We start from the raw sequence: 12,673 nt of genomic DNA, 5'->3' as shown, positions 1-12,673 counted from the left end.
TCCCCGCCCCCATTTCCATCAACGTCCCGCCCCCTTTTCTTCATTCGTCCCCGCCCCCATTTCTACCACGTCCCGCCCCCTTTTCCTCATTCGTCCCCGCCCCCATTTCCACCACGCCCCCGCCCCCTTTACTCATTCGTCCCCGCCCCCATTTCCATCATGTCCCGCCCCTTTTCCTCATTCGTCCCCGCCCCCATTTCCATCACGTCCCGCCCCTTTTTCCTCATTCGTCCCCGCCCCCATTTCCATCAACGTCCCGCCCCCTTTCCTCCTAAGCCCCGCCCCTTTTCAACATCTCCACGCTTGAGTGCGTCACCGACGGCGGGCATCTTACAAGGGGGCGGGGAAAACGTCGCATGCTGTGACGTCACCCGTACAGCGGTGGGAGGAGGGGGTGGGCTTGTTGATGACGTCATGTGAAAATTTTGCCGTTGGTCACCGGATGACGTCATGCGGATAGTTTTCTGGCTCTTGAAGGTGCCCATGGGGTTGACCGCTGCTGCTGTGCCAGGCTAGGTGCACGAGGAGGAGCTCACGTGACAGAGCCAGCAGGTGCCATGGGTTGGCTGCTGTGCCAGGCTAGGTGCATCAGTCCGGCCAGGTAGCAACAAAAACCACTCACCCAAGATGGCGGATGGCGGCCTCACAGGACGACGAAACTACCGGTGGGGGCGGGGCCGCTGGTTGAGGGCGGAGTCAAAGGGCCGACAGTTGGGCGTGGCTGATAGGGGCGGGGCATGATGGAAATGGAGGCGGGGCCGAGTTGCCAAGGGGCGGGTGTGCGGTGGAAGGAGTGGGGGGAGGGGGCGGAGCGATATTGAATGCGGGGCGGGGGGCGAATTGGCAATGGGCGGGGGCGAGTGAGAAAAGAGGAGGGGCGTAGGAGGAAGGGAGGGGCGAGTGAGAAAAGAGGAGGGGCGTAGGAGGAAGGGAGGGGCGAGTGAGAAAAGAGGAGGAGCGAGTGAGAAAAGAGGAGGGGCGTAGGAGGAAGGGAGGGGCGAGTGAGAAAAGAGGAGGGGCGAGTGAGAAAAGAGGAGGGGCGTAGGAGGAAGGGAGGGGCGAGTGAGAAAAGAGGAGGGGCGTAGGAGGAAGGGAGGGGCGAGTGAGGAAAGAGGAGGGGCGTAGGAGGAAGGGAGGGGCGAGTGAGAAAAGAGGAGGAGCGAGTGAAAAAAGAGGAGGGGCGTAGAAGGAAGGGAGGGGCGAGTGAGAAAAGAGGAGGGGCGAGTGAGAAAAGAGGAGGGGCGTAGGAGGAAGGGAGGGGCGAGTGAGAAAAGAGGAGGGGCGAGTGAGAAAAGAGGAGGGGCGTAGGAGGAAGGGAGGGGCGAGTGAGAAAAGAGGAGGAGCGAGTGAGAAAAGAGGAGGGGCGTAGGAGGAAGGGAGGGGCGAGTGAGAAAAGAGGAGGGGCGAGTGAGAAAAGAGGAGGGGCGTAGGAGGAAGGGAGGGGCGAGTGAGAAAAGAGGAGGGGCGTAGGAGGAAGGGAGGGGCGAGTGAGGAAAGAGGAGGGGCGTAGGAGGAAGGGAGGGGCGAGTGAGAAAAGAGGAGGAGCGAGTGAAAAAAGAGGAGGGGCGTAGAAGGAAGGGAGGGGCGAGTGAGAAAAGAGGAGGGGCGAGTGAGAAAAGAGGAGGGGCGTAGGAGGAAGGGAGGGGCGAGTGAGAAAAGAGGAGGGGCGAGTGAGAAAAGAGGAGGGGCGTAGGAGGAAGGGAGGGGCGAGTGAGAAAAGAGGAGGGGCGAGTGAGAAAAGAGGAGGGGCGTAGGAAGAAGGGAGGGGCGAGTGAGAAAAGAGGAGGGGCGAGTGAGAAAAGAGGAGGGGCGTAGGAGGAAGGGAGGGGCGAGTGAGAAAAGAGGAGGGGCGAGTGAAAAAAGAGGAGGGGCGTAGGAGGAAGGGAGGGGCGAGTGAGAAAAGAGGAGGGGCGAGTGAGAAAAGAGGAGGGGCGTAGGAGGAAGGGAGGGGCGAGTGAGAAAAGAGGAGGGGCGAGTGAGAAAAGAGGAGGGGCGTAGGAGGAAGGGAGGGGCGAGTGAGAAAAGAGGAGGGGCGTAGGAGGAAGGGAGGGGCGAGTGAGAAAAGAGGAGGGGCGTAGGAGGAAGGGAGGGGCGAGTGAAAAAAGAGGAGGGGCGTAGGAGGAAAGGAGGGGCGAATGAGAAAAGAGGAGGGGCGAGTGAGAAAAGAGGAGGGGCGTAGGAGGAAGGGAGGGGCGAGTGAGAAAAGAGGAGGGGCGAGTGAGAAAAGAGGAGGGGCGTAGGAGGAAGGGAGGGGCGAGTGAGAAAAGAGGAGGGGCGAGTGAGAAAAGAGGAGGGGCGTAGGAGGAAGGGAGGGGCGAGTGAGAAAAGAGGAGGAGCGAGTGAGAAAAGAGGAGGGGCGTAGGAGGAAGGGAGGGGCGAGTGAGAAAAGAGGAGGGGCGAGTGAGAAAAGAGGAGGGGCGTAGGAGGAAGGGAGGGGCGAGTGAGAAAAGAGGAGGGGCGTAGGAGGAAGGGAGGGGCGAGTGAGGAAAGAGGAGGGGCGTAGGAGGAAGGGAGGGGCGAGTGAGAAAAGAGGAGGAGCGAGTGAAAAAAGAGGAGGGGCGTAGAAGGAAGGGAGGGGCGAGTGAGAAAAGAGGAGGGGCGAGTGAGAAAAGAGGAGGGGCGTAGGAGGAAGGGAGGGGCGAGTGAGAAAAGAGGAGGGGCGAGTGAGAAAAGAGGAGGGGCGTAGGAGGAAGGGAGGGGCGAGTGAGAAAAGAGGAGGAGCGAGTGAGAAAAGAGGAGGGGCGTAGGAGGAAGGGAGGGGCGAGTGAGAAAAGAGGAGGGGCGAGTGAGAAAAGAGGAGGGGCGTAGGAGGAAGGGGCGAGTGAGAAAAGAGGAGGGGCGTAGGAGGAAGGGAGGGGCGAGTGAGGAAAGAGGAGGGGCGTAGGAGGAAGGGAGGGGCGAGTGAGAAAAGAGGAGGAGCGAGTGAAAAAAGAGGAGGGGCGTAGAAGGAAGGGAGGGGCGAGTGAGAAAAGAGGAGGGGCGAGTGAGAAAAGAGGAGGGGCGTAGGAGGAAGGGAGGGGCGAGTGAGAAAAGAGGAGGGGCGAGTGAGAAAAGAGGAGGGGCGTAGGAGGAAGGGAGGGGCGAGTGAGAAAAGAGGAGGGGCGAGTGAGAAAAGAGGAGGGGCGTAGGAAGAAGGGAGGGGCGAGTGAGAAAAGAGGAGGGGCGAGTGAGAAAAGAGGAGGGGCGTAGGAGGAAGGGAGGGGCGAGTGAGAAAAGAGGAGGGGCGAGTGAAAAAAGAGGAGGGGCGTAGGAGGAAGGGAGGGGCGAGTGAGAAAAGAGGAGGGGCGAGTGAGAAAAGAGGAGGGGCGTAGGAGGAAGGGAGGGGCGAGTGAGAAAAGAGGAGGGGCGAGTGAGAAAAGAGGAGGGGCGTAGGAGGAAGGGAGGGGCGAGTGAGAAAAGAGGAGGGGCGTAGGAGGAAGGGAGGGGCGAGTGAGAAAAGAGGAGGGGCGTAGGAGGAAGGGAGGGGCGAGTGAAAAAAGAGGAGGGGCGTAGGAGGAAAGGAGGGGCGAATGAGAAAAGAGGAGGGGCGAGTGAGAAAAGAGGAGGGGCGTAGGAGGAAGGGAGGGGCGAGTGAGAAAAGAGGAGGGGCGAGTGAGAAAAGAGGAGGGGCGTAGGAGGAAGGGAGGGGTGGTGATGTGGCGAGGGGGTGGGGGGGGGCGTGTTGGAAATGGGGGCGGGGCGTGGAAGCAAGGAAGGGGGGGGGCGAGTGAGAACATGGGGGGGGGGAGAGGCGGGGCTTAAGACGGAGGAGACAGGGGGCGAGTGAGGACATGGGGGCGGGGACGTATGAGGCAGGGGGCGGGGCGTACGAGTCAGGGGGCGGGACTAGGGGAGGGGGCTTGTGTGATGACGTGGGTGGGGGAGGAGCCTCTCCCCTCCACACAGTGTTACAGAACCTCGAGCGGAGGCTGCAATCCGCGACCCTGAGCTGAAGGAGGCCGCTACGAGGAGTTGTGGACAGAGGCCTGGGGGCATCGACAGCGCAGCGATCTCCGGGCGCGGCAACTCCCTGCCCACCAACGTCACCACCACCACCACCCCCCACTGTGACCTCAACTACGGTAGAGGCCTTGACCTCAAACCCACTCACTCACACACCCACTCACTCACCCACCCACTCACCCACTCACTCACCCACTCACTCAGCCACTCACTCACTCAGCCACTCACTCACTCACCCACTCACTCACCCACTCACTCACCCACTCACTCACTCAGCCACTCACTCACTCACCCACTCACTCACCCACTCACTCACTCACCCACCCACTCACCCACTCACTCACTCACTCACCCACTCACCCACTCACTCACTCACCCACTCACTCACCCACTCACTCACCCACTCACTCACTCACCCACTCACTCACTCACCCACTCACTCACTCACCCACCCACACACTCACTCACTCACCCACTCACTCACTCACCCACTCACCCACTCACTCACACACCCACTCACTCACTCACCCACTCACTCACTCACCCACCCACACACTCACTCACCCACTCACTCACTCACCCACTCACTCACTCACCCACTCACTCACTCACCCACTCACCCACCCACTCACTCACTCACCCACTCACCCACTCACTCACTCACCCACTCACCCACTCACTCACTCACCCACTCACTCACCCACCCACTCACCCACTCACTCACACACTCACTCACTCACCCACTCACTCACCCACTCATTTACTCACCAACCCACACACACACTCACCCACTCACTCACTCACCCACTCACTCACTCACCCACTCACTCACCCACCCACTCACCCACTCACTCACACACTCACTCACTCACCCACTCACTCACCCACTCATTTACTCACCCACCCACTCACCCACTCACTCACCCACTCACTCACCCACTCACTCACCCACTCACCCACTCACTCACTCACCCACTCACTCACCCACTCACTCACTCACCCACTCACTCACCCACTCACTCACCCACCCACTCAGTCACCCACTCACTCACTCACCCACTCACCCACTCACTCACTCACCCACTCACTCACTCAACCACTCACTCACTCACCCACTCACTCACCCACTCACCCACTCACTCACCCACTCACTCACCCACCCACCCACTCACCCACTCACCCACTCACTCACTCACTCACCCACTCACTCACTCACCCACCCACTCACCCACCCACCCACTCACCCACCCACTCACCCACCCACTCACCCACCCACCCACTCACCCACCCACTCACTCACCCACTCACTCACCCACTCACTCACTCACTCACCCACTCACTCACCCACTCACCCACCCACTCACCCACCCACTCACCCACTCACTCACTCACCCACTCACTCACCCACTCACCCACTCACTCACCCACCCACCCACCCACTCACCCACCCACTCACTCACCCACTCACTCACCCACTCACTCACCCACTCACTCACCCACTCACTCACCCACTCACACACCCACTCACTCACCCACTCACTCACTCACCCACTGACTCACCCACCCACCCACTCACTCACCCACTCTCCCACCCACCCACTCACCCACTCACTCACTCACCCACCCACTCACCCACCCACCCACTCACCCACCCACCCACCCACTCACCCACCCACCCACTCACTCACCCCCCCACCCCCCCACCCACCCACCCACTCACCCACCCACCCCCCCCACCCACCCACCCACCAGGTGCTATGGCAGCTGCCCCTACAGCTGCCCCTACAGCTGCCCCTGCAGCTGCCCCTGCAGCTGCTTCTTGGCCCTTGGACCCCTCCCGACCCCCCCTCATCGAGGGGTTCACCCCCAGTGGTGGAGATCTGCGCAGGACGGAGGGCTTTGGGGAGAAGCTCGCTCGGAAGACCAAAGAGAACCCCTTTGTGCCACTGGGTAAGGCGGGGAGTGGTGGTGCACCTAGCCTGGCACGGGGTTTGTGTGTGTGTGTGTCTGTGTGTGTGTCTGTGTGTGTGTGTCTCTGTATTTGTCCGGCAAAGCAACCCCCTACCTCCTCGCGGTGCCGGACGGGCAACTCTGTCGTGGACAGTGCTGTGGGGGGAGATCCAATTTTGATTGGCTCCTCCCCTCATGGCGTCTGTGACCACCACAGGGGCTAAACGGGGGCTCTGGACGGGTGCGAGGGGCTGGTAACCCCTCCACCTTCAATTAATTATCACGAAACCACGAGTTAAACTGAAATATGTAACTAATAAGCTTGTGCCGGAGGCCCCGGGGGGCCAGGCGTCTATGACGTCTCCTGACCAAACCCCAATTGGCGGAGCCAGGAGATTGAATCTCTACCCTCAGGGCTCCTCCAGAAACAACGAAAAGCCACTACGGGTGGCCACGTGGAATGTTCGAACGCTCACTGCAGAGGAGAGGCTGCCACTCCTCTGTCGGGAGCTGGACCGGTACCGCCTGGATCTCTGTGGCATTCAGGAGGTCCGGTGGACCGGCTCTGGCTCCTGCCACCATGAGGGGTGGACAGTCCTCTACTCGGGGCAGCAGACTGCCAAACAACAGGGTGTGGGTCTTCTTTTGAACAAAAGAATGAAGGGGGCGTGGGAGCGTGGCGGTGAGGTGTGGGAAGCTGTAAGCCCCAGGCTACTTTGGGCTCGCCTTCCCATCAACCGGAGGCGAGGAATGGTGGTCGTGGTTACTTATGCCCCCACCGAAGATGAACATCCGTGGAGGGATGCAGGCAAAGCCGATGAGTCAGATGCCTTCTATGACCTCTCCTGTCACAGGTGCTGGCTAAAGTGGCCCCTCGGGATAGAGTCATCATGTTGGGTGACTTCAATGCCCGAGTTGGTCATGATACTGGCACCTGGTCTGGAGTGATTAGAGAGCATGGGCCAGATCAGCTCAGTAACAACGGTAGCAGGCTGCTAGATTTTTGTGCAGCCCATGGGCTTGTAATTACCAATACGCTGTTCCGGCATCAGCGCATCCACACAAGATCATGGATGCATGTCGGGTCCAAGCAAGAACATCTGCTGGACTACATAGTGACGGACCAGCGGATGCGAGCCCATGTCCTTGACACCAGGACCTACCGTGGGGCTGATCTGCCCTTTGACCATCGACTAGTCATCTGTAAGATGCGCCTGCCATTCTTCCACTCCGGTGGTGGGTGTACACCCAGGACCCCATTCCAACCTAAAGTGGCCTGGCTCAGTTATCTGATGAAAGTTGCAAGCGAGAATTTCATCATCGCTTGTGGCTGGGATTGGCATCGTCCCCGACTCCTCCTGATGTCGAGGGTAAATGGGCGAGGTTTAGGACTGTGACTCATGCAGCTGCAATGGCTGCTTTGGGTACGCGGTCCAGACCTCCCCAGAGACCCTGGCTGACAGAGGAGGTGTTCAGGATGGTTGAGAAAAAGCGACAGGCCCACTGTCATCGGCTACAGAATCCCACGTCAGAGAATGAGGAGGCTTACCGCAGCCTTCGCTCGGAGGTTCGGAGAGCCGTGAGGCGCTGCAAGGATGGGTGGTGGTCGCGGGTTGCTGAGGAGATGGAGTCTGCCTCAGTGGCCCATGATCACAAATCTCTATTTAACTCCATCAAAAAAGTAACCTGCAGCGCCACACCTATTACCATCATTAGGGGAAAAAACGGTGATCCAATCTTCGCCCCCCAGGAACAGGTTTGCAGATTTGCTGAGCATTTCTGTGAGGTCCTGGGGGAGGGAAAATCCCTCAGCCAGGAAAACATCGTGGCACAAAGTGAGGATGACCCTGCTGAGGCTGCGGTGCCTCAAATATTGGAAGAAGTCACCCCCTGTGAGTGGCTGGCTGAGGTGCCATCTGTTGAGGAAGTACTGAAGGCGAGCCGGAGTCTGAGACCAGGAAAGGCAGCGGGCAGAGATGATCTCCCAAGCGAAATGCTGAGGGAGGGTGGCGTATGTGCACAGACTGCCCTACATGACATCATAACAATGGTCTGGACCACTGGACGGGTTCCGCAGGATTGGAAGGATGCCCTGGTGGTCCCCCTCTTTAAGAAGGGGGACCGCACAGACTGTAACAACTACAGGGGCATCTCACTCCTCAGTGTGCCGGGAAAGGTCCTGGCAAGGATTATTCAGCATCGCCTTGCCAGGCACGCTGAGGAGAGGCTTGCAGAGCCCCAATGCGGTTTCAGGAAAGGGCGGTCCTGCACAGGTGCCATATTTTCTGTCCGTCTGCTACAGCAGAGGTGTAGGGAATTCCAACAAGACCTACATCTCTGTTTTATTGACCTGGTCAAGGCCTATGATACCATCAGGAGGCCTGGGCTCTGGGTTGTTCTTCGTGCTTTTGGAGTACCTGACCCTCTGCTCACGATCATTAAGGACCTTCATGATGGTGAGCGGGCCCGGGTAAAACTACGTGGCCGGGAGTCGGAGCCATTCCCTGTACACCTTGGGATGCGACAGGGATGTCCTCTGGCTCCCACATTATTTAACATCTATTTTGACCACGTAGTTCGTGAAGCTTTCAATAGCTGTACCGGGAGAATCTCCATATGGTACAGATATAATGGGAGGCTGATCGATGCCCGGGTGCGGTCAAGGGATGGCTCCCTATTGCTCAACCACGTTATGTATGCTGATGATTTGGTAATAGCTGCTCATTCAGAGGAGGAGTTGGAGACGCTTCTGCTGAGACTGGAGCGTGCCACTAAGAGGTGGGGCCTTACCATCAGCCCCACCAAAACTAAGCACCTGCCTGGGTATTTTGTACCATCGGACACTCCACCCCCACAACTCCCAATCATTGATGGGGCAGTTGTGGAGAGAGTGGAGAGTTTCCCATACCTGGGCAGTGTGCTTATGACTGGCTCCAGTTTAACTGCAGAGGTCTCACTCCGAATCAGTTGAGCGGCAATATCTTTTCATCGGTTGCGTAACGCTGTGTGGAAGCTACCTGGTCTGTCGCTCCGCACTAAGCTTCAGGTCTTCTCGGCCACGGTCATTCCCTCCCTTTTCTACGCTTGCGAAACGTGGACCCCCCTAATGGAACATCTTCGCCGGTTAGAAACATTTAGGCTGGCCTGCCTACGATCCATCCTGGGTTTAACCAGACTGGATTGTGTGAGGAGCTCACAAATCCTTGAAATATCTGGGCAAGGCCCCATCGGTGAGCTCCTCCGGCGGGGAAGGCTACGATGGCTGGGTCATGTAGCCCGCATGCCCAGCCACCGCCTGCCGAAACAGCTTTTGTTCGGCCGGATTGAGGGGGCTAAGCGGGCGCGGCACGGGCTAGAGAAGAGATGGAGTGATGTGGTACAGGAGAACGTGGAGCTGAGTGGACTTGCCGATGACGGGTACCAGCGGTGTCAAGATCGGCCTCTGTGGAGGAGGCTCGTGAAGGACGCTATTGGGCAGTTGAAGGCAGTCGCCCTCCAACAACAACGGAGGGCGGCGGAGCGACGCTCACAACAACGAGCGGAGCGCCGGGTGGCTAAAGCACAGCAGGTTGGCACAGTAGGGGGCACAGGTGGTGCATCAGCCAGTCATCTCAGTCAGTCGACCCGTGGCACCTGCTGGGTCTGCCCCGTGACCTCCTGCCAAGCGGGCGTTCGACACTTCACGTGGCCTAAGGGTGCACATAGCCTGGCACAAGCGTCGTGGTGACGTCACCGCCACTTAGTGGCGAATGGCGGTTGTTGTTGTTGTTGTGTCTGTGTGTGTGTCTGTGTGTGTACACTGTGTGTGTGTGTCTGTCTGTGTGTGTCTGTGTGTGTGTCTGTCTGTGTGTGTCTGTGTGTCTGTGTGTAGCGGTTAGCGCTACGCTGCGCTATGAACCTGGCGACCCGGGTTCGATTCCCGCTCACGGCCAACACCAGTGACGATTATCTGAACAGGTCCCGGGCCTCCCCTAGGTCGACTCAGCCTCAAATGAGTACCTGGTGCGGTGTGTATACATCGCCACTAGGGAGACAAAGGCGGTCGGGCGTGGTGCTGGCCACCCACCCCCTCGTGTACCGTTCCGGCCTTCATAGGTGCTCGCTAACAGCACTTGCCCCTACAGTCTGTTAAGGCTATATGGGGAATCTTTGTGTCTGTGTCTGTGCGGTGGTGTGTTAGTAACCATCGCCACTGGGGAGACAAAGGCGGCCGTGTTGGCCACCCACCCCCTCGTGTGCCACAGTGCCGGTAGCCTTCATATAGCAGCACTTGCCCCTACAGTCTGAGTAGGCTACACGGGGGTCTTTGTCTTTGGTAGCCTTCGTAGACTCTGCTGCTGCTGCTGCTGCTACTCGCTCCTGACGCTGCACTTGCCCCTACAGCCCTGCTGGAGGCTACCTGGGGGAGCTTTGTCTGTGTCTCAGCACTTGCCCCTACGGCCCTACTAGAGGCTACCTGGGGGAGCTTTGTCTGTGTAACAGCACTTGCCCCTACAGCCCTACTAGAGGCTACCTGGGGGAGCTTTGTCTGTGTAACAGCACTTGTCCCTACAGCCCTGCTAGAGGCTACCTGGGGGAGCTTTGTCTGTGTCTCAGCCCTTGCCCCTACAGCCCTGCTGGAGGCTACCTGGGGGAGCTTTGTCTGTGTAACAGCACTTGCCCCTACAGCCCTGCTAGAGGCTACCTGGGGGAGCTTTGTCTGTGTAACAGCACTTGCCCCTACAGCCCTGCTAGAGGCTACCTGGGGGAGCTTTGTCTGTGTCTCAGCAGTTGCCCCTACAGCCCTGCTAGAGGCTACCTGGGGGAGCTTTGTCTGTGTCTCAGCACTTGCCCCTACAGCCCTGCTAGAGGCTACCTGGGGGAGCTTTGTCTGTGTCTCAGCACTTGCCCCTACAGCCCTGCTAGAGGCTACCTGGGGGAGCTTTGTCTGTGCGGGCGAGTCTGCCAGTCAGCGTGAGTGTGGAAAATTAACTCCCCTCTGGCCCCTCCCCTCTGGCCCCTCTCCCCTCCCCTCTGGCCCCTCCCCCTCCCCTCTGGCCCCTCCCCTCTGGCCCCTCCCTGGCCCCTCCCTCTCCCCCCCGGCCCCTCCCCCGGCCCTCTCCCCTGGCCCCTCCCTCCTCCCCTGGCCCCTCCCCCCCTGGCCCCTCCCCCCTGGCCCCTCCCCCTCCCCTCTCGCCTGGCCCCTCCCCCCCTGGCCCCTCTCCCCTGGCCCCTCCCTCCTCCCCCTGGCCCCTCCCCCTCTCCCCTGGCCCCTCCCCCTCCCGCCTGGCCCCTCCCCCTCTCCCCTGGCCCCTCCCCCCTCTCCCCTGGCCCCTCCCCCTCTCCCCTGGCCCCTCCCCCTCCCCGCCTGGCCCCTCCCCCCCAGGCGTGTTGACCACTGCCGTGGTGCTGTCTCTGGGCCTGGTGGCGTTCCGCCGCGGGGATTTTGTTCGCTCCCAGCGCCTCATGAGGGCCCGGGTCCTGGCCCAGGGATTCACCCTCGTGGCGCTCGTCGGCGGGGTCGTCTTGGGGGTAGGCAGGGGGTAGGTGGGGGGTAGGTGGGGGGTAGGTGGGGGGGTAGGTGGGGGGTAGGTGGGGGGTAGGCGGGGGGTAGGCAGGTAGAGAGGGGGTCCTCTTGGGGGTAGGCAGGGGGTAGGTGGGGGGTAGGTGGGGGGTAGAGAGGGGGTAGGCGGGGGGTAGGTGGGGGGGTAGAGAGAGGGTAGGTGGGGGGTAGGTGGAGGGTCGTCTTGGGGGTAGGCAGGGGGTAGGTGGGGGGTAGGTGGGGGGTAGGTGGGGGGTAGAGAGGGGGTAGGTGGGGGGTAGGTGGGGGGTAGAGAGGGGGTAGGTGGGGGGGTAGGTGGGGGGTAGATAGGGGGTAGGCAGGGGGTAGGTGAGGGGTAGGTGGGGGGTAGAGAGAGGGTAGGTGGGGGGGTAGGTGGGGGGTAGAGAGGGGGTAGGCGGGGGGTAGGTGGGGGGTAGGTGGGGGGTAGAGAGGGGGTAGGCGGGGGGTAGGTGGGGGGGTAGAGAGAGGGTAGGTGGGGGGTAGGTGGAGGGTCGTCTTGGGGGTAGGCAGGGGGTAGGTGGGGGGTAGGTGGGGGGTAGGTGGGGGGTAGAGAGGAGGTAGGTGGGGGGTAGGTGGGGGGTAGAGAGGGGGTAGGTGGGGGGGTAGGTGGGGGGTAGATAGGGGGTAGGCAGGGGGTAGGTGAGGGGTAGGTGGGGGGTAGAGAGAGGGTAGGTGGGGGGGTAGGTGGGGGGTAGAGAGGGGGTAGGCGGGGGGTAGGTGGGGGGTAGGTGGGGGGTAGGTGGGGGGGTAGGTGGGGGGTAGGTGGGGGGGTAGGTGGGGGGTAGAGAGGGGGGTAGAGAGGGGGTAGAGAGGGTGGTAGAGATGGGGGTAGAGAGGGGGTAGGGAGGGGGTAGGGAGGGGGTATAGAGGGGGTAGAGAGGGGGTAGAGAGGGGGTAGGTGGGGGGTAGAGAGGGGGTAGAGAGGGGGGTAGAGAGGGGGTAGAGAGGGGGTAGGCGGGGGTAGAGAGGGGGTAGAGGGGGTAGTGAGGGGGTAGTGAGGGGGTAGGCGGGGGGTAGGCGGGGGGTAGGTGGGGGTAGGTGGGGGGTCCTCGGGGGTAGGCAGGGGGTAGGCGGGGGGTAGGCGGGGGGTAGGTGGGGGGTAGAGAGGGGGTAGAGAGGGGGGTAGAGAGGGGGTAGAGAGGGGTAGGGAGGGGGTAGAGAGAGGTTCGAGAGGGGGTAGAGAGGGGGTAGAGAGGGGGGTAGGGGGGGTAGAGAGGGGGTAGTCAGGCCAGGGGGTAG

At 60.9% G+C, this 12,673-nt stretch overlaps 1 protein-coding gene across 1 annotated transcript; it reads left to right on the top strand.

Moving 5' to 3' along the window:
* Positions 1-3,837: 3,837 nt before the first annotated feature.
* On the top strand, positions 3,838-11,419 carry LOC116938250 (HIG1 domain family member 2A). Its single transcript, XM_032945338.2, has 3 exons — positions 3,838-4,061; positions 5,695-5,892; positions 11,258-11,419. Exons 2-3 carry the CDS (start codon positions 5,700-5,702, stop codon positions 11,416-11,418), a joined length of 354 nt encoding a protein of 117 aa, XP_032801229.1. The 5' UTR covers positions 3,838-4,061; positions 5,695-5,699; the 3' UTR covers position 11,419.
* Positions 11,420-12,673: the final 1,254 nt, after the last annotated feature.

The sequence above is a fragment of the Petromyzon marinus genome (genome assembly GCF_048934315.1).
Source record: "Petromyzon marinus isolate PM22_M1 ecotype Great Lakes invasive population chromosome 83 unlocalized genomic scaffold, UKy_Petmar_22M1.pri1.0 chr83_unloc.2, whole genome shotgun sequence".
Classification (NCBI taxonomy): Eukaryota; Metazoa; Chordata; class Hyperoartia; order Petromyzontiformes; family Petromyzontidae; genus Petromyzon; species Petromyzon marinus.
This window is presented reverse-complemented; position numbering and strand designations above follow the sequence as displayed.

Bases quoted from the DNA above. Each gene is read 5' to 3' on its own strand.
- LOC116938250 (XM_032945338.2), top strand. From the start codon at position 5,700: ATGGCAGCTGCCCCTACAGCTGCCCCTACAGCTGCCCCTGCAGCTGCC. The intron at 5,893-11,257 runs GTAAGGCGGGGA...CCTCCCCCCCAG, and splicing joins GAACCCCTTTGTGCCACTGG to GCGTGTTGACCACTGCCGTG.